The sequence below is a fragment of the Panthera uncia genome, chromosome F1 (assembly GCF_023721935.1).
Source record: "Panthera uncia isolate 11264 chromosome F1, Puncia_PCG_1.0, whole genome shotgun sequence".
NCBI lineage: Eukaryota > Metazoa > Chordata > Mammalia > Carnivora > Felidae > Panthera > Panthera uncia.
This window is the reverse complement of record NC_064813.1, coordinates 20,387,293-20,406,810: the sequence shown is the minus strand read 5'-3', so window position 1 is coordinate 20,406,810 and position 19,518 is coordinate 20,387,293. Positions and strand designations below refer to the sequence as shown.

General features: G+C 41.7%; 2 protein-coding genes across 5 annotated transcripts in view; both read right to left on the bottom strand.

Moving 5' to 3' along the window:
• Window positions 1-1,353, bottom strand: part of AXDND1 (axonemal dynein light chain domain containing 1) — an 88,328-nt gene extending 86,975 nt beyond the window's left edge. The window contains exons 1-2 of one of the 3 annotated variants that reach the window (XM_049634046.1): window positions 772-1,353; window positions 147-352 (exon numbers count right to left, since the gene is read on the bottom strand). In XM_049634046.1, coding sequence (XP_049490003.1) covers window positions 147-240 — 94 coding nt within the window. In that variant the 5' untranslated portion in view covers window positions 241-352; window positions 772-1,353. The other 2 variants (XM_049634048.1, XM_049634047.1) reach the window with 2 other exon arrangements.
• A 4,527-nt stretch (window positions 1,354-5,880) lies between these two features.
• SOAT1 (sterol O-acyltransferase 1) overlaps window positions 5,881-19,518 on the bottom strand; it is an 86,547-nt gene continuing 72,909 nt past the window's right edge. For both annotated transcript variants that reach the window (XM_049634044.1, XM_049634045.1), the window contains 2 exons: window positions 12,507-12,652; window positions 5,881-11,270 (listed from right to left, as the gene is read on the bottom strand). In XM_049634044.1, coding sequence (XP_049490001.1) covers window positions 11,214-11,270; window positions 12,507-12,652 — 203 coding nt within the window. In that variant the 3' untranslated portion in view covers window positions 5,881-11,213. The remainder of the gene's footprint in view (window positions 11,271-12,506; window positions 12,653-19,518) is intronic.

Here is a 19,518-nt window from a genome sequence, read left to right as displayed (position 1 = left end):
TTTATTGAAACGAGTGCACTGGAAAATGCAACTAATTAAGGTAGCCTGATAACTCAGATTCTGGAAAAAGGTGAATGGATTGTGGACTGTGAGTTCCGACTACGGCCGTGATCACTGATGTCTGCGGGATCCATGAAGAACTTTACCTGTCTCTTCCTTGGATGCAGAGACTTTTAATTTTTTGCCCTCTGCCGTTGACACGGAGGTTAGCAATGTGGAGGGCGTTTTTGGAAGAGACATAATCAACAATGCCTCCTACCACTTTCTTTAGTAATTTGGAACGTCCCTTCAAAAAGCTAACTTAGAAACAAATCCTCGGCGTCCTGGGATTTGGCAGGTTTGCCACACTGTCCTGCAGACAAAAAAAAAGGGGGGGGGGGCGGAGTCCCATTAAGTGCTTAAGAAAAATATGCATTTTAGAAAAATATGCAAAGATCAGAGTTTTGAGTCTTAAGATCAGAGTTTATAATACATCTGGAGTGGGTTTTCCTTCTTTGGGGAGACTTCTGGGTTCTCTCACATCACCTGACGCGACTGAAGCCTACGGGTGGGTCAGGGTCTGGGTCCAGGCCGGGAAGGGCACGCTCGGCCCACCCACCTACAGCGGGCCCCACCCGAAGGGCGCCCCTCGGTCCAGGTGGGGAGCTCCGGTCCCGGGCCTCCCGACACGCAGCGTCCTTGAGCACGCCGCCTCCGCGGACTCTGGGAGGGGCAGGGGGCGCGCCCAGGCGGCAATGGACGTGATGGGAAACACGCACTTGGAGCCGGTACCTGTGAATTGTGTTTCCCGCCAGACATCTGGTCGCTTCGCCCTTTCCCGGAACGCCTGCGTGTCGTCATAGAAACCCAGGACCCCGAGCTTTCGCAACTCTCACTGGGGGCTGTCTTGGGCGGTGCCTGAGGAGCGGAGAGACAGCTAACAAACAATCCCAACACTCGGGGATTCGGGGTTTTTCACCGCGGCATAGGTTCAGCAGCAACAGAATACAGAAATATTTAATCGGGCCGTTCTCACGGAGTGCGAAAGTGTCTAGATCCCGGTGCTTCCGCCCGCAGGTCGTCGCCAGTGCGCAGGCGCTAGCAGTGGCCAGGGTCGCTCTTCCCCTCCCCCGGGAAGGACCTCAGTGGCTCCCAACAGCAGGTATCGATGAATCGGAGCCAGCCTCCCGTAAGAGATTTGTTTTTCCATCGATCTCTCCCACTTTTATGTTGTTCTGCATATTTTTCTAAAAGCCAAATTCAAGGAGAAATTAGGGAATCAAAAGCTCTGGGTCCCCAGCAGTTGAGGCTTCCTTGCCAATGCTGCCCCCTGGCCTTGACATCTCCAACAAGTCTTCTTGGGCGCTTAAGCACAGCCCTCTGCCCCACCCCATAACCGGCCCAGCACACTGAAAGCATTCTTAGGTCTAGGCTTCTTGTGGCTGGAGGCAGGGAAGGAGACTACACTTAAGGCGAAACCAACCCAAGTAACATCGTTGGGTCTTCTTAAAAACCTGTTCTCGGGGAAGTGAGAGGAGGAACTGAGATCCCAGCCCCTTACCGCCCCCAAGCATCATTTTCTGTTAAGATGGAGCCTTAATGCCAAACAATGATGGCTGGAATCCCAGTGTCTGGATGACTCCAGTCTAGCAAATAAACTTTAAAAGGAAAGGGAACTTATCTTGTTCAACAGCCCCATTCCTTAGTACCAAGCACAGTACAAGCCCGGCCCAAACACCTTCAGTCCATGGTATTTGAAAATCAACTGGACCGTTCTACTGTCCTGTGCTGACGGATTTGGTTTCTGATGTTCAGGGGAATAGCAATGAAAAATATGAGCAAGTGTTGAAAATAAAAACAGCACAATGCCTGTGGCCCCTTCTAATTCTCCTAGGCAACCACCTTGGCTGTCTGAGCATTTTAGCCTTTAACCCTATCCCATCAGCCTAGTTTTTCTCTAGATTTTCCAACAATTAAAATACACACATAGCACTCGTAGAGCACACATGAACTGGCAGTCACCAAAATCGGCTAAGGGCAGAAACAATGCAGAAGCAGGTGGACAGTAATTTTCCTGCAAATTGTATTTGTGTTTCTCCATCTTCATCGGTGTTGTGACTATACATTTCTAGTTTGGAACCATAAGAAGACTGAACTTCAGAGGCCCTAAAATTACAGCTCTCGGCTTATACGGTTTATCAAGCCTTTGGGTACTGGAAGAACAAAATAATTCATCTTACATATTCTTAACCTGTTTTGTTTTTTTTTTTTTAATCGCAGTAGGCCATTGATAGAAGAGGCGAAGACCCGCAAACAGATTCAAGAGATACATAGAAGTATAATCCAGGGGCACCTAAGTGGTGCAGTCGGTTAAACGTCCAACTCTTGATCTCAGCTCAGGTCCTATCAGGGCTCCTGGGATTGAGCCCCGCCTGGGGTTCTTGGCTGCCAGCCTGAAGCCTGCTTGGATTCTTTCTCCCTCTGTCTCTGTTCCTCCTCCATGCACTCGCTCTCTCAAACTTTTTTTTTTTTTTCAAGTAAAATCTATAGTTTTTGAGAAGTGATTGGCTCTGTAATATGAAAAATAAGACAGCAAAGGTTAACTTCTCATTTTCTGTCCTGTGCAGGGGCGTGGTGATTACACAGGCTGTTTCCTGAGCAAAGTTGTAGAAGGGTATGGAGTAATAAGAACAGATGAGAATTTAAGAACATCACAATTGGGGCGCCTGGGTGGCTCAGTCGGTCAAGCACCCGACTTGGGCTCAGGTCATGATCTGCCCGTTCATGGGTTCGAGCCCCGTGTCAGGCTCTGTGCTGACAGCTCAGAGCCTGGAGACTGCTTTGGATTGTGTCTCCCTCTCTCTCTGCCCCTCCCCCACTTTCACTCTGTCTCTGTCTCTCTCTCAAAAACAAACATAAAAAATTTAAAAAAAAAATTACAGTAAGACCATAGCTATCGAAGAATACAGTTGCTACTCTTGGGAAATTCCTCTTGTAATTTTTAATGCTAGCAAGGGAACCTAAAGCGGACAAAGGTAAAGTATTATTGAGGTCTTTGATGGAAAATATCACGGCAAAGGGTGCCTGGGTGGCCCAGTCGGTTAAGTGTCCGACTCTTGGTTTCGGCACAGAGCACAATCTCACGGTTTCATGAGTTCGAGCCCCACATCAGGCTGTGCGCTGACAGTGCAGAGCCTGCTTGGAATTCTCTCTCTCCCTCTCTCTGCCCTTCCCCCACTTGCTTCTCTGGCTCTCTCAAGTAAATAAACCTAAAAAAAGAAAGAAAGAAAGAAAGAAAGAAAGAGAGAGAGAGAGAGAAAGAAAGAAAGGAAAGAAAGAAAGAAAGAAAGAAAGAAAGAAAATATCACAGCAAAATCCAAGATGAGAAGGTAATAATTTTCCTAAATAGAAAACCTCACAATAGTAAAAATGTCAGCCCAAGGTAGAAGCAGGGCTAACTGAGCTGGCTGGCATTGGCTGACTTCGGTGGCAGCTTAACGCCAACTCAGCAGGAGGGTCCTCCGGCTTCGAGTGGACATGATCTCAGAACAGAACCAGTCAGTGTGATCACTAAACATGCCCTCAACTGGGAAAAGAAACTACAGAGGGAGCGTGTTTGCACCCATCTCCTTTGTACCAATTCATTTTCTAAATGTGTGGGCAGGGATTGGACACCCACCTGCGGGCACTTACATGTCGCATGCATGGCTCCAGGAGGGAGTCTGAGTGGGAAGTAGGCCAGTGCTTGTACTTAATGTAAAGAACGAAGCTACCAATAAATGTTGTGAAAGAGACGTGAGGGAAAGAAATCAAGACGTTAGGAAAAGTACTGCCCAGCCAAGCACTTCTCAGGGGAAGCGGAACTTCAGCCGGTCTCAGTTCCATCATTCAATTCACTTAAGTACCCTCCTCCTGATTCCCCGTGGGTGTGCCTACAGGAAGAACTATGCTTTCGGCTTTGTTCACAAGCATTATCTTCAGTGCAGAGCACAGTACCGGAACATGGCATTGATGCAGTCTAGAACAAACTCATCTTTCTCATCAGACCATAAGTGGGCTTCTACAGAGCAAATTCAGTCAGCAACCGTGCTGGGCTGAGTATGCCCGTCCATGTGCGATTTCCCGTGGTACGTGTACAAACCGGTATGCCAGTTTTATTCACCAGATCCATGGTAGTTGAGTCCAAATGCAAGCTGAGCCTAAAAGGTCAGCACCCTCAACTTCGGTAAGTTCATCAAGGAAAACTACCACACTGTGGCTTCGCCCCTAGTGCCAATCAGTACTCACATGGTCCAAGAAACAGGGCGGGAGGGGGACACCTAAGGGGGAAGGGACTTCCCCCTTCCCACTCCTCTGGTCCTGCAGAGGGAGGTGGGTAGAGCTAGACCATGGGAGACTAGACAAATTCTTGGCTGTCCGTGTGATAAACGCTTTTATGGAAAGAGTGTTGTGATATCCAATCCTGGTCGTTAATAGGTTTCTATCAGGAGGAGACTCTTTGGAGGAAGGAAAGCAATGTCTCTCGCTTCAAAATCCGTTTCCCCAAGTCTTCTCTGAAAAGGCAAACTTCTTGACCAACAGATTTTCCACCTCTCATTAGAAAACGAAGTCCATTTCTGCCCATTAGGGGAGGGGGTAGGTGCATTTTCACAAACAGCCATTCACAAGTTTTAAGAGGCCAAGAGCAAAAGGAATCAAGCAAGCAACAAGCAGAGACCACAATAAAGAGGAGGCTCCAAGTGTCACTGTCACAACTGGGCCTTGCTATTTATTAACCTGGCATCTGTAACCTGGCTCCTCCTCTATCATTCTGGATAAGAAAATTGTTCTTTGCCTTCTCTCTGGCTATCTTCACATAAAGCTGCCTGACAAGGAAATGAAAAACATTTATAATTATGAAATACATAGATGATATGGAATAAACTTGGAAGTTACTGTGAAAACAACAGAGACTAGGTTTTCTCCAAATATATTTATTCCCCACACTCTTCAAATATGCAACAGGTTACCATTTTTGAATGTAGATTTTAAGTTAACATTAAGACCGTGCATACTAAAGAAAGTGATGGTACCGGTGATTCGACAACCAGGGGAGGGGACGAGGGGATGGGGCTCCTGAATCGGAAACTCAGAAAAAGAGTAAACACGACTGAATTAGAAAAGACCTCGGGTTCTCCATGACCCTTCTGCTGCGCTCAGAACATGACAGATTTAAAGCACAAGCTGGACAGGTGGAGACCCAGGAAGGACGCTGCCGCACCGGCCAAACGGCAGAGTGCTGGCTGGCTGGGGCCTGAGCTCTCTCCTCTCACCCAAGAGTTGGCACATTCGCACACGGGAATTCGAATTGTATCCCTAATCGACTGGACGCACAGACTTCCTCCTGTTTCAGAATTATTTAAAACAATGAGAAAAGTACATCTGCCACTTTGTTAAAACATGACCACCACGCAGCACAGTGGAGTGTCTGCCAGCTTGAAAGCACGCCACCGGGACGGGCATCCTGACAGCGGAAATGGGAATGCAAGGTTGTAATGTAGAAGCAAGAAGAAAGCATTTAGAAAGAAGGAATACAGAAGAGGCAATCTGGAATTAAAAAAAACAAAAACAAAAACAAAAAAAAACATTACTTCTGAGAATAACCCTTTCTTTTTCTCAAGTCCAAATTAGCTACTTAAAAGTCTTGATGGTTTATGGGGTCGCCTGGGTGGCTCAGTCAGTTTAGCATCCAACTCTTGATTTCAGCTCAGGTCATGATCTCAGGGTCATGAGATCGAGCTCCGTGCTTTGGGCTCTGTGCTGGGCGTGGAACCTGTTAGTTCTCTCTCTCTCTCCCTCTGCTCCTCCCCCGCTTGCACGCGCTCTCTCTCAAAAAAAAAAGTCTTTATGCTATACGCACACAAAAAATGGAAACTTTATTAAGAACTTTGTAGATTATATAGATTGTACAGCATTCCTACTAATGTAAAGCCGATCGATTTTATCATTCTTGATGTTCAAACAGAGCATTAAGTTATGGTGAGAAGATCATTGGGGGGTGGCAAGCCGGAAGGCCTTTATTCTCCCTATTTCAACCAGAGTTGAAGCCGTGTTTTACCTCCTTCATAAACTGGGTTCCCACATTCTATTCCCTGATATACCGGATAGAAACTTTAGTGATGCTAGAAACTACTCAAATGCTTATGTAAGCTTTACTAATAATACTCATTTTATTCCTCAAAACGTTTATGTCCCAGTTTCTTCGGTTTCTGAGCCATAAACGTAAAGCCTGGAGATAAGATATGTAAAGCAATGTCTAAGGCCTTTCTCGGATAGTATATACGCATACATATATAAACTGTCTTATATAAACTACATAAGTCACAAAGTTTTGCACAAGATTAGTAAGCAAGCCCGTTACACATTATTAACAAAAGTATGAACTATGTCTTCCATTAAGAATTTTGCCTTCCAAGACGATAAGCATTCTTTACACTGGCAAAAGTAAGGCCTCATTAATTGCCTTCCTCTCCATAAATTCTAAAATTTAACTATAAAATATACACATTAGTTCTAACACTTGACTTAAATACCTAGGTAAAAGCGGACATACTTTTCTTTTTAGCAGCTTACCCCTATGCTAAACAAGATAAAGATGAAAGTAATTTTGGAGGCGGAAACATGAGTGCCACTCAATCTTGTTCAATTCTTGTCGGTTCCATTTTGGGAGAGCTTATAAATCAGTCAAGGTATGATGGGGACTGACATCATCTCGAGTCTGTTTGAGAGCACATATTCTCGGGAGTGTGCATCATTTGAAACATTCACATTTTTAAAAGATTCCAACAAGATAATAAGGATTCAGATTTAGACTTTACGGAGGGTAAGAGGATAACGAGGCCCTTTTTTGGCCAGAACTAGTGCTCTGCAACAAACCTATGAGGTAGTTATCACCCCCATTTTATAGATGAGGAAAACTGTGGCTCTGATAAATGAAGCAACTGTGCCCACTGTCATGCCGCTAGTAAGCATGGGGTTGTCTGCATCAAATGCCTGTGCACGCTTTTTTGCTGCGCCTGTGATGCTCTGACTGGGTATTTTGGGTAGGAGAGAACAGGTGTACCAAAGAACACGGCTCCAGCCAGCCATCCCAATCTCAACCAGAAGCAGCTATATTTTATCTGTTTTGCATGCTGGGCTTATGTGTAACAATTTACTTTTTTTAATGGTTCCATAATTAAAACAAATGCTACATCAGGCCTCTGGTTACCACAGTTGTAGTAGTTTATCTTCGTTATTTTTCGCCATACAAAACAATAAACTTTACGCAAAATTACCTGTGGCCACACAAAGCAAACCTATCTTTTTGCATAAAGGGCCTCAACGAGTCATAAATTATATCTTTTTAGGCTACATGGCCCACATGACCAATCTTTAAATACACACTGTTCTGTTAGGCTTTCTTTTTTTTTTTAATTTTTTTTTTTAACGTTTATTTATTTTTGAGACAGAGAGAGACAGAGCATGAACGGGGGAGGGGCAGAGAGAGAGGGAGACACAGAATCGGAAGCAGGCTCCAGGCTCTGAGCCATCAGCCCAGAGCCTGACGCGGGGCTCGAACTCACGGACCGCGAGATAGTGACCTGAGCTGAAGTCGGACGCTTAACCGACTGAGCCACCCAGGCGCCCCTGTTAGGCTTTCTACAAAGACTTCAGGATTCCATTTTTCAGGCAAGTGGAATTTTAAAATTCAATGAAAACTGCCTATCCTAAATGAATTACTTGTGCAACATAATGTGTTTGCAATTACAGAGTATTTACATCCTACACCTTATTAACCTGCCAATGTCACCTATTTTACCCTACAACTAAAAGGAAAACAACATTTTCCCCACTCCTTATGCTTCCAAAAGCAAAAAGCAGTTACTGTCATGTTGGGTTTTTTTCCCCTTTCTTCAGCTTCAAATGCAAATTCATCATTGGGGCTCACCTCTAATAACTACAGTATTTCCTGCCTCGGGCTTTGCAATAGAAGCCTGACAAAATAGCGTCTGCTTAGGCAATAATTTAGGGTTTATCTTATTTGTGATTGCTATTATGACTACCATAGCTAAAAGGTATAATTTTATGGTCTTCTTTAAATTTTATGCATTTGAATGTTTTTTACGCTAATTTTTCCCAGTAAAGTCCACTATCAAACAAATAAAAATAGTAGTTACTGAAAGGTCACAAGCAGCCTCAATGTTCTGATTAAATTCTAACATAAAGCAAGCAACTTTATTTAGGCAATTGCAGGAGATTAATCCACCAAAAACAAACAAAACCCATTTTCCTTCACTATCCAGAACTGAAAATGAAAGCATCTAACAGATATATGACAAAGGTTGAGATTTAGCTGTTGTTTTGGGAAAAAAACACAAAAATGGCTGCTATCATTAATACTTCTCACAGGAAGAGGAGCGGCGCCTGGGGGGCCTCAGCAGGTTTAGCATCAGACTCGATTATTTCAGCCCAGGTCATGACCTCAGTTTGTGAGATCAAACCCCCTCCAGACATTGAGCCTTGTATTGGGCTGCACGCTGACAGGGCAGAGCCTGCTTGGGATTCTCTCTCCCTCTCCCTCTGCCCCTCCCCAACTCATGCATGCACACACCCTCTCTGCTCTCTCAAAGTAAATAAACAAACTTAAAATACTTCTTACAGGAACAAAATTTGAAACTCTTTCCTGTTCATAAGGAAAAAAGTATTGTCCTGTAACTAACTTTGACCCCTATTAGCAAGAGGAAAAATCAATAAACCATCCTAAAACATATAGAGGTTTTAATTTATTTAGGAGTGTAAGTAGTGTTTTGTTTTGTTTTTTTAACATTTACTTATTCATTTTGAGAGACAGCGACACAGCAAGAGAGTGCACACACGAGTGGGAGCCAGGGGCAGAGAGAGAGAGAGAGGGAGAGAGAATCTGAAGCAGGCTCCGTGCTGTCAGTGCAGAGCCCCACGCGGGGCTCGATCTCACAAACTGTGGGATCATGACATGAGCCGAAATCAAGAGCCAGACACTCAACTGACTGAGCCACCCAGGCACCACAGTAGTGATTTAAAGAAAAAGACTTTTGCTGAAAGCAGCTAGCAGGAAGGCCACAGCTACCAAACTAGTTTCTCTCACAGAAAGCAGCTATTTTTTATGTGTTTGTGAAAATTTCTTAGAGCATTCTTATCATTCTAGAGTCTTTAGTTTTAAGCATATTATTCGTTGTCACATCCAAGTCTTTGGGCAGAAAAACAAAATCACCAATAAAAGGAAGAGGAGAGCTTAAAAAAAAACAGCACTGGTCAGTCCAACAAATACAGTATTCAGAATCAGTACAAAGCAACAAAGTCCTCATCAATGAGAGTGTAACATCCACAGCACTTAACAGAAATACAGATCTAAGAATTCCATGGTCTCAGAGACCTAGCACTCCTTAAGTAGATGACTTATGCATAAATAAGTCTTAGATCAATCTGGTTTTCTTAACTCCCTCGTCATATTAAAAACAGAGTTATCAACTCAAGTGATTGACTCATTTTAATTTTTAATAAAAATGCCAGAAAGTACAAGCTATATTAAAGCAATCCGTGGAGGTTATGGCTCCATTACAATTACCAGACCACTGTATAGACAATTACCGCTTGGGAACATGGGAGTTACTTTTTAAAAAATAACCTCCTTTCACATGCACTTTTGTCTGTTAAAAAGCTGGATTTGGTGTTTGGGAATGGCCTGAACTCATATGGATCAAAGGTATTGGAATAAAATTGGTAATGAGGCTGGATACTTGCGGTACAAATTCAGGTGTGTTTACTAACAAAGTCTATTTACCTTCTTATGAGACTCAAGCAGACTTTAAAACAATTCCAAAAAGATGTCCCAAAACTTTTTGGATGGAAGTAGGGCTGTTATAACAGCAAGATAACTTCTCAAGGTGGCTACTCCAAGTAAGAATCCTCTTTTGGGTGATTCTTCGGTCTCACTTCACTGAGTGGAAACTTCAACTACATTGTCGCGGGTATCCCGTTCAGTGCTTGGTCTTTACAAACATAATCACACCTCATACGTACGAACAAAACAATTCCTGCACACCACACTTTATCAGCAATGGGCATCTTATAACACGGAAACATCACATAATAGAGTACCTTTCCTTCAAAATGATCACATATTAATTTGTTTCACCTAAAGCGTACTACCATTAAAAATGCCATAATTGAGCAATGCAGAAGCCAGCTTCTGGATCTTTAAAAATCACTTTAATATTAATGGAGGTGATTAATACTTATATGTCACAGACTTATTAGTGTGCAAAATGTTTCAAGTCAGTATTTATTAAACAATAAGTATACCAAAGGGTACTTCTAAATAACTTCCAAAAAGTTATTACCTTAAAATTTAAACAAAGCAGTTACCTTCCACGTAAATTCCATGATAAAATAATTTAAACACACGATTGATGCAGCAAGTCTTTAAAAATTGCTTTGGAAACTGTACAAGGAAGCGTTTTTCTTTGTCCTGGGTCACTTCTTTCTTTTTCCCTTCCTACTTCTGTCCCCCTCAGTTTATAATATTTCGGATGTAAACTCAGGAATTCAAAATGAACGGTATAATTTTGCTTCACAGAAATTATGACCTACACCTTATAGAGAAACAAGGCAAAAACTGAATAGAACTGTACTTCTTTCCAAAAAAAAAAAAAAAAAAAATACAACTAAGATGTATAACAAGATTATCTTTGGAAACTAGTTATTTCCCCTCTACTAAAAACAGCAAGATGTTCCACATTATTTTTTCTTTCCCAAGTACACAGTTAATTAGCATACATTCCAACAGTGTGCATGAAAAAATTTCTAAGCCTAAAATATTTAAATGATTTCTTCGTGTTTTGGCTAATTCAGTGGCCAAGAAAACATATTTAGTCATGATGTTTAAATGGAGTCAAAAAACAAAAAGCCAGCAAAAATCTGTCATTATGTCAGCTATAAGTCTCCCTTCTCCCAAAAAGGTAGGGGGGAAAAAAAAAAGTACTGCTTCAAGTACACAAGATTCCAGTAAACTTCCAACATCTCAGCTGACCTAGGAATGGAGTAAGCCATCTGTAAAGCCTGGAGTGGTCCAAATAGCACAGATAACTTCAGTAACAGCTGGAAACAGATGCTGGCCCCAAATCAGGCAGAAATCCCATCTTCAGTGTCAGGGAATGAAACGGGAGTCCAAGCTTCTAAAACACGTACCGACAAGTCCAGGAACGCGGACGGATATAATCCAGAAATGTGGGCTTCGATGGGGAAAAAAGAAGGGAAGAGTGGCTTATTTGCAGGCACTGTGAGCACGAGGTGTCAGGGTAGATAGGGGTGTTAATGCTACACACCGCACAGTTTTACAATGCCTCCCAGCACTTCCGTAACCTCTAAGCTGTAAGCAGCTCACTAATTCAAAAGATTTTTATCTGCAATACAGATTATACCGATTTACAAGTTTTACACAAAGCTTCTGACCAAATTCCAAACAGGCACTACCTCTTTCCTGTATCTTGCATTTTATCTTAGCACAGGCCTACTTTTGGTGGTCTAAAATCTAAATGGTGGTAGGGTGAGGATGATGAAATATATACACAAATTACTATAATATGAGGTTTGAAATGACTAAATTATCTAAATGAGAACAGATGAAGCACCGTGAAAGGTCAGAAATGGGAAAAGACTGGAGCAAGAATCTGAAAAAGCTGGACGATGTTGCATCCAAACCGGATTTGAAAAGAAAATCTGACAGGTGGATTTGGACTGCAGAGAGTACCATAACCAGAGACAGCCCAAAGCAGCTAGTTCAGATGTAAAAAGGGGGTTAACAGGAAATAAGGAGGGAGCATTGGGGCAGCATAACAAAAACAAGGCCGTAGGAGAAGCTTTGGGAGAGAAGCTGATTAACTGGACTCTAGGCAACTTCAGTCATAGGTCCCCGTGAGAGATACTCAAGTAGATAGATCAAGGAGGCACCATTAAATATTCGGGAGTTCTCCATACGCAACTAAAAGTGAAGGCTCTAAAAATGAGAATCGTACATAATTACAAACAACAACAACAAAATCAAGGGAAAAGGGATCCTAGGCATATGAGTGTAGCTGGACTTTTTCACAAACAGTTCACTATTCTGGGATGACGTGGTGGCAGGAGGGGCACACGTGCCATTGAGAAGACTCTGCAGAACACCACATTTTCAGGACGAAAATTTTCAGGAAGAAAATCAGAAAACACTACAGAAAAAGCAGTGAAAGGGGGAGAAAAAAGGAGAGAGAGGACCGAAAACTAGGAGTGCTCAGTGTAAACAAAACCAGAGAAAAGAAAAATTTCAAAGAGTGTGCAGTAAGATCAAATAATAAGCTAACCCTTTTACCTCCCTCCCCTTAACATTAATCTGGCATCATCTCCACTACTCTTCTTAATATTGCCCACGAACCCTCACAACCAGGGGGCGAAAACATTGCTTTTCCGCTCCAGCCTGAATGAGGACTCACATTTTTCAGAGGACAGTGCTGACGTGCATACCACTCTTGGGAATAAAAGCACAGGATGACTCCGTTGCCCGCGAAAAGGGAAGTCCACACCATAACATTCCAAAATGGCCTTTTCCGACTATCATTGACAATGAAGTTGAAAGCCACTGAAGTCAGAAAGATGATAAAAAATGTAACAATCTGTCAGGAAATAAGTGGCTTCAGATATATGCTCTGATCATCATCACAATGAGCATCAACTGTGGGTATTCAGGTTTATTTATTTATACAGGTATACAGGTCTTATAAGTGAAAATGAAACTTCAGAGTTAAAATTTATCAGTGATTAATTGGAAATCAAATAATATTCAGGACAGGTGAAAATATATTTCATGGACTCATTCATATTTAACCTTGTCCCTCCACCCACCCACCCAAAAAAGGGTCCATGTTTTTCAGGGAGAGAACACTGAATTGTTTAAAGTTTTCATGACCTCCCAAATTACTGTTGTCATTAGTCTTCAAGGCTCTTTATGTCCATTTCTCTACTTCAAATTTAAGCACCCTGCAACAGTGTGTGTTTAAATTACTCAAAATCAATGTTGTAAGCATCTCACAAACACTGCCTCGAAATGGTATTAACTAACATCTGGTTTTCTAGACTGCCTTATAGATTTTTTTCTTTTTTAATTAATTTATTTAAATTTAAGTCAGTTAACATACAGTGTAGTACTGGTTTCAGGAGAAGAGCCCAATGATTTATCACTTACATATAACATGCAGTGCTCATCCCAGCAAGTGCTCTCCTTAATGCCCATCACCCATTTAGGCCATCTCTCCACCCAACACCCTCCAGCAACCCTCTTTCTTCTCTGTAGTTAAGAGTTTCTTATGGTTTGCCTCTCTCTGTTTTTATCTTATTTTTCCTTCCCCTCCTCTATGTCCATGTTGTGTTTCTTAAATTCCACAAGTGAAATCAATATTTATCTTCCTATGACAGACTTTTTGCCTAGAATACACTCTAGTTCCACTCGTGTTGTTGCAAATGGCAAGATTTCATTCTTTTTGATCGCTAAGTAATATTCCATTGTATATGTAAACCATGTCTTCTTTATCCATCTATCAGTCAATGGACATCTGGGCTTTTTCCATAATTGGCTACTGTTAATAGCGCTACTATAAACACTGGAGTGTATGTGCCCCCTTTGAATCACCATTTTTGTATCCTTTGGATAAATACATAGTAGCGCAATTGCTGGCTGGTAGGGTAGTTCTATTTTTAATTTTTTGAGGAAACTTCATACTGTTTTCCAGAGTAGCTGCACCAGTTTGCATTCCCACCAACACTACAAAAGGGTTCCCCTTTCTCTGCATCCTCACCAACATCTGCTGTTTCCTCAGTTATTTTAGCCATTCTGACAGGTGTAAGGTGGTATCTTACTGTGGTTTTGATTTGTATTTCTCTGATGAGGAGTGATGTTGAACATCTTTTCATGTGTCTGTTAGCCATCTGGATGTCTTCTTTAGAAAAGTGTCTATTCATGTCTTTTGCCCATTTCTTCATCGGATTATTTCTTTTCTAGGTGTTGAGTTTGATAAGCTCTTTATAGATTTTGGATAGTAACCCTTTATCTGATACATCATTTGCAAATATCCTCTCCCATTTCATCAGTTGACTCTGGGGTTGCTGATTGTTTCCTTCACTGTGCAGAAGCTTTTTATCTTGATGAGGTCCCAATAGTTCATTTTTGCTTTTGTTTTCTTGCCTCCAGAGAAACGTCTAGTAAGAAGCTGCTGAGGCTGAGGTCAAAGAGGTTACTGCCTGATTTCTCCTCTAGGATTTTGATGGTTTCCTGTCTCACATTTACGTCTTTCATCCATTTTGAATTTAATTTTGTATATGGTGTAAGAAAGTGATCCAGTTTCATTCTTCTGCATGTCACTGTCCAGTTTTCCCAGCACCATTTGCTGAAGAGACCATCTTTTTTCCATCGGACACTCTTTCCTGCTTTGTTGAAGATCAGTACACCATAGATTTGTGGGTCCATTTCTGGGTCCCTATTCTATTCCATTGATCTATGTGTTTGTTTCTGTGCTAGTACCATACTGTTTTGATGATTACAGCTTTACAATAAAGCTTGAAGGCCAAAATTTTGATGCCTCCAGCTTTGGTTTTCTTTTACAACATTAGATTATTCAGGGTCTTTTCTGGTTCCATACAAATTTTACAATTGTTTGTACTAGCTCTGTGAAGAGTGCTGGTGTTACTTTGATAGTGATTACATTGAATGTACATTGCTTTGGGTGGTACAGACATTTTAACAATATTTATTCATCCAATCCATGAGCGTGGAATGTTTTTCCATTTCTTTGTGTCTTCCTTAATTTCTTCCATAAGCTTTCTATAGTTTTCAGCATACAGATCATTTATTTCTTTGGTTATTTATCTCTAGGTATCTTATGGTTTTTGGCACAAATGTAAATGGGATAGACTCCTTGATTTCTCTTTCTGCTGCTTTATTATTTGGGTATAGAAATGCAACCAATTTCTCTACGCTGATTTTATATCCTGCAACTTTGCTGAATTCATATATCAGTTCTAACAGTTTTTTGGTGGGGTGTTTCAGGTTTTCCATGTAGAGTATCACGTCATCTGCAAAATGTAAAAGTTTGACTTCTTCGTTGCCAATCTGGATGCCTTTTATCTTTTTGTTATCTGATTGCTGATGCTAGGACTTCCAGTACATAACAGTGGTGAGAGTGGACATCACTGTTGTGTTCCTGATCTTAGGGGAAAGTTCTGTTTTTCCCCATAGAAGATGATATTGGCTGTGGGATCTTCATAAATGGTCTTTAAGATGTTGAGGTAAGTTCCTTCTATCCTTACTTTCTTGGGGGTTTTCATCAAGAAGAGATGCTGTACTTTGTCAAATACTTTTTCTGCATCTATGGAGATGATCATAGGGTTCTTATCCTTTCTTCTATTAATGTGGTATATCATATTGATTGATTTGCAAATATGGAACCAGCCTGCAGCCCAGGAATAAATCCCACTTGATCATGGTGAATAATCCTTTTAATGTACTGTTGAATTTGATTTGCTAGTATCTTGATGAAAATTTTTGTATCCACGTTCATCAGGGATACTGGCCTTTTAATTCCCCTTTTTAGTGGGGTCTTTACCTGGTTTTGGAATAAAAGTAATGCTGGCTTCATCGAATGAGTTTGGAAGCTTTCCCTCCATTTCTATTTTTTGAAACAGTTTGAGAAGAATAGTTATTAACTCTGCTTTAAGTGTCTGGTAGAGTTCCCCTGGGAAGCCATCTGGCCAAGGACTCTTATTTGTTGGGAGATTTTTGATAAATGATTCAATTTCTTTGTTGGTTATAGGCCTGCTCAAATTTTCTATTTCTTCCTGTTTCAGTTTTGGTAGTGTGTGGGTTTCTAGGAATTTGTCCATTTCTTCCAGATTGCCCAGTGTGTTGGTATATAATTTTTCATAGTATTCTCTTATAATTGCTTGTATTTCTGTGCTGTTGGTTGTGATTTTTCCTCTGTCATTCATGATTTTACCTATTTGGGTCCTTTCTCATTCTTTTTGGTAAGTCTGGCTAGGGGGTTACCAATTTTGTTTATTCTTTCAAAGAACCAGCATTTAGTTTCATTGATCTGTTAGTTTTTCTGTATCATTTATTTCTGCTCTAGTCTTTATTATGTCCCTTCTTCTGCTGGCTTTAGGCTTTATTTGCTGCTCCTTTTCCAGCTCCTTTTGGTATAAGGTTAGGTTGTGTACTTGTGACCTTCCCTGCCTCTTGAGATAGGCCTGAATTGCCATGTACTTTCCTCTTCTGACTGCTTTGCTGTAACCCAAAGGGTTTGGACTGTCATGTTTTCATTTTAAACAGCTTCCATGTTTTTTTGTTTTTTTCTTATTTCTTAATTTCCTGGTTAACTAATTCTTTAACTTCCATGTATTTGAAAGTTTTCCAAATTTCTTCTTGTGGTTTACTTGCATGGTATGATACAGATTTTTTTCTACCTGTTGAGAGCTGATTTGTGACCCAGTATGTGATCTATTCCAGAAAATGTTCCATGTGCACTCAAGAAGAATGTATGTTCTGCTGCTTTAGGATGAAATGTTCTGAATATATCTGTTAAGTCCAACCCATCCAGTGAGTCACTCAAAGCCACTGTTGATTTTCTGTCCATTGTTAGATCATCTGTCCATTGCTATTAGTGGGATATTAATGTCCCCTACTATAATGGCATTATTATCAATGAGTTTATGTTGTTATTAATTGATTTATATATTTGGGTGCTCCCACATTGTAAGTGTTGTTACAGTTGTTAGATTTTCTTGATGGATAGACCCACTATGATATAATGCCCTTCTTCATCTTGTTACAGTCTATGCTTTAAAATAGTTTGTCTGATATAAATATGGCTCTTCCGGCTTTCTTTTGACCTCCATTAGCATAACAGATGGTTTGCCATCCCCTCACTTTCAATCTGCAGGTGTCTTTAGGTCTAAAATGCTCTCTTGTAGGCAGAATACAGATGGATCTTGTTTTTTAATTCATTCTGATACCCTATGTCTTTTGGTTGGAGCATTTAGTCCATTTACATTCCAGGTAATTATTGAAAGATAGAGGAGTTTAGTGCTATTGTGTTATGTGTAGAGTTGGGTGTTTCTGGTGACATTCTCTGGTCCTTTGTAGTCTTTGTTGCTTTGGTCTTTTTTTCCTCCACTCAGACCCCCTTTAAATTTCTTGCAGGGTGGTTTAGTGGTCATGAACTCCTTAGTTTTTGTCTGGGAAAGCTTTTCTTTTTAAGTTTATTTATTTTTAATGAGAGAGGGGTAGGGAGGGGCAGAGAGTGAGAGAGAATCCCAGTCAGGATCCGTACCGTCAACACAGAGCCCAAAGCAGGGCTTGAAGTCGGACGCTTAACTGAGCCAGCCACCCAGGTGTCCTGGTCTGGGAAACTCTTCATCTCTCCTTCTATTCTGAATGACAGTCTTGCTGGATAAAGCATTCCCGGCTGCAGATTTTTTCCCATTCAGCACATTGAATATTTCCTGCGAATCACTTCTGGTCTGCCAAGTTTCAGTGAACAGGTCTACTACTAACCTTAGGTGTCTAGCCTTGTAGATTAAGGACCTTTTGTCCCTAGCTGCTTTCAGAATTCTCTCTTTATCTTTGTATTATGCAAGTTTCGCTATATGTCATGGTGTTGGCCTGTTTGTGTTGACTTCGGTGGGAGTTCTCTTGCCTCTTGGACTTGGATGCCTGTTTCCTTCCCCAGATCAGGGAAGTTCTCAGCTATAATTTGTTCAAATAAACCTTCTGCCCCTCTTTCTCACTCTTCTTCTGGGACTTTATGATATAGATATTGTTCCGTTTCATGGGATCATTGGGTTTCCTAAGTCTTCCCTTGTGATCTAACACTTTCCTTTCCCTTTTCCAGCTTCATTATTTTCTACAATTTTACCTTCTATATCACCTATTCTCTCCTCTGCTTCTTCAATCCTCGTTTTCACTGTATCCAGTTTGTTTTGCATCTTAGTTATAGGATCTTTTATTTCAGCCTGATTAGTTCTTAGGTCTTTGATCTCTGCAGCAAGGGTTCTCTGGTGTCTTCCAGGCTTTTTTCAAGACTAGCTAGTAGACTTACGACTCTTGTTTTCAATTCTTGTTCAGATATATTGTTTTTGTCTATTTTGAGTAAGTCCCTACCCATGATTTCTTCTTGACCTTTCCTTTGGGGAGAATTCCTCTGTCTTGTCACTTTGGCTAAGTTTCTGTCTTCTGTGTGTTTTAAAATCTTGTTACATTTCCTAGACCTGAGAGCAATGCTGTTAAAAAGGGGCTGTACACTGTCTGGGGCCTGGCACTCGAGGAAGTGTTTCTGGTATATGGTGTGCACCCTGCTGTTGCATTCTGGCTGCTCTTTCCCACTGGTCAGTCCTCTGCAGAGCTCCTCCTTGTCTGCAGTGAGGGAGTGTTTGGACCTTTAACTAGCTGTGTTTTGATCTGTTTGTTGGAGTAACCCTGGAAAACAGGAGGAGAGAGGGAAAGCCTGATCCCCCCCACCCACCACCAAAAAGGAAAAAAAAAAAAGGAAACAAAAGGGAACAATAACAACAAAAAACCTCTCAAACAGAGAATCAAAAAACTATACGGCTGATTCCAAACAAAAAGGGGAAAAAAAAGAAAAAGAAGAAAAAATAAAAAAGCCCCTTCCAAAACAAAGAGAAAAGAAAATGAAAAAAACAAACAAGAAACTATAAGCCTGGTTCCAAAAGAAAAAAAGAAAAAAGAATTGCAGGTGTCATTGTCAAGCACTCGATTTTCAGTGCACTTGGTGCATGCTGGGTGCTGGCTGTGCTGGTCTGGAGGAGAGGCCAGTTGCGGTTGAGTTGGGTCAGCCAGTCTTGCTCCAGTAAATAAGCAGTTGCCAGGCACGAAGGGGCGGGGTTTGGTGTAAGGAAGTCCTGCCTCCACTGGGGGCAGCTGTGTTGTTCTCTGAAGTCCCACAATGTTGATGTTGGGGGGGGGGGGGAATGGTGCCATCCCAATCTCTCAACCCTGGACCGGGGATCTCATACCTCTTGGTATTCAGGCAGCCCTCACCGAATAGCGAGGGCAGTCAGCTTGCCCTGTGCTACAACTATCCTGCACCTTCTCCTTGCAGACAGCTGGGATCCAAAACCCAGCGTCTAAAAGGACCCAGCATCATACAGATCCGCTCCCCTCCTCTGGGGTAGAGCCTCTCTACCTTCATGATGAAAGGCCTTTGGCTGGCACCTACTGGGTCTTTTGTCCTTGGGGAGGCAAGAAACCCTCTTCCAAGAGTACTCCAGGAAGGAGAATGTTCCCTCCCAATGCGCCCCAGAGATCTCTACACCACTCTATACACTCCAGGACCAACTCCCTCCTCCCCAGGAGCGCACGCCAACAGCTCCAATCCAGAGAAGGTTGCACACTTCCAAAACCTCAAGAGTTTGAGCTCGGAATGCAGTTTGCAAACAAAC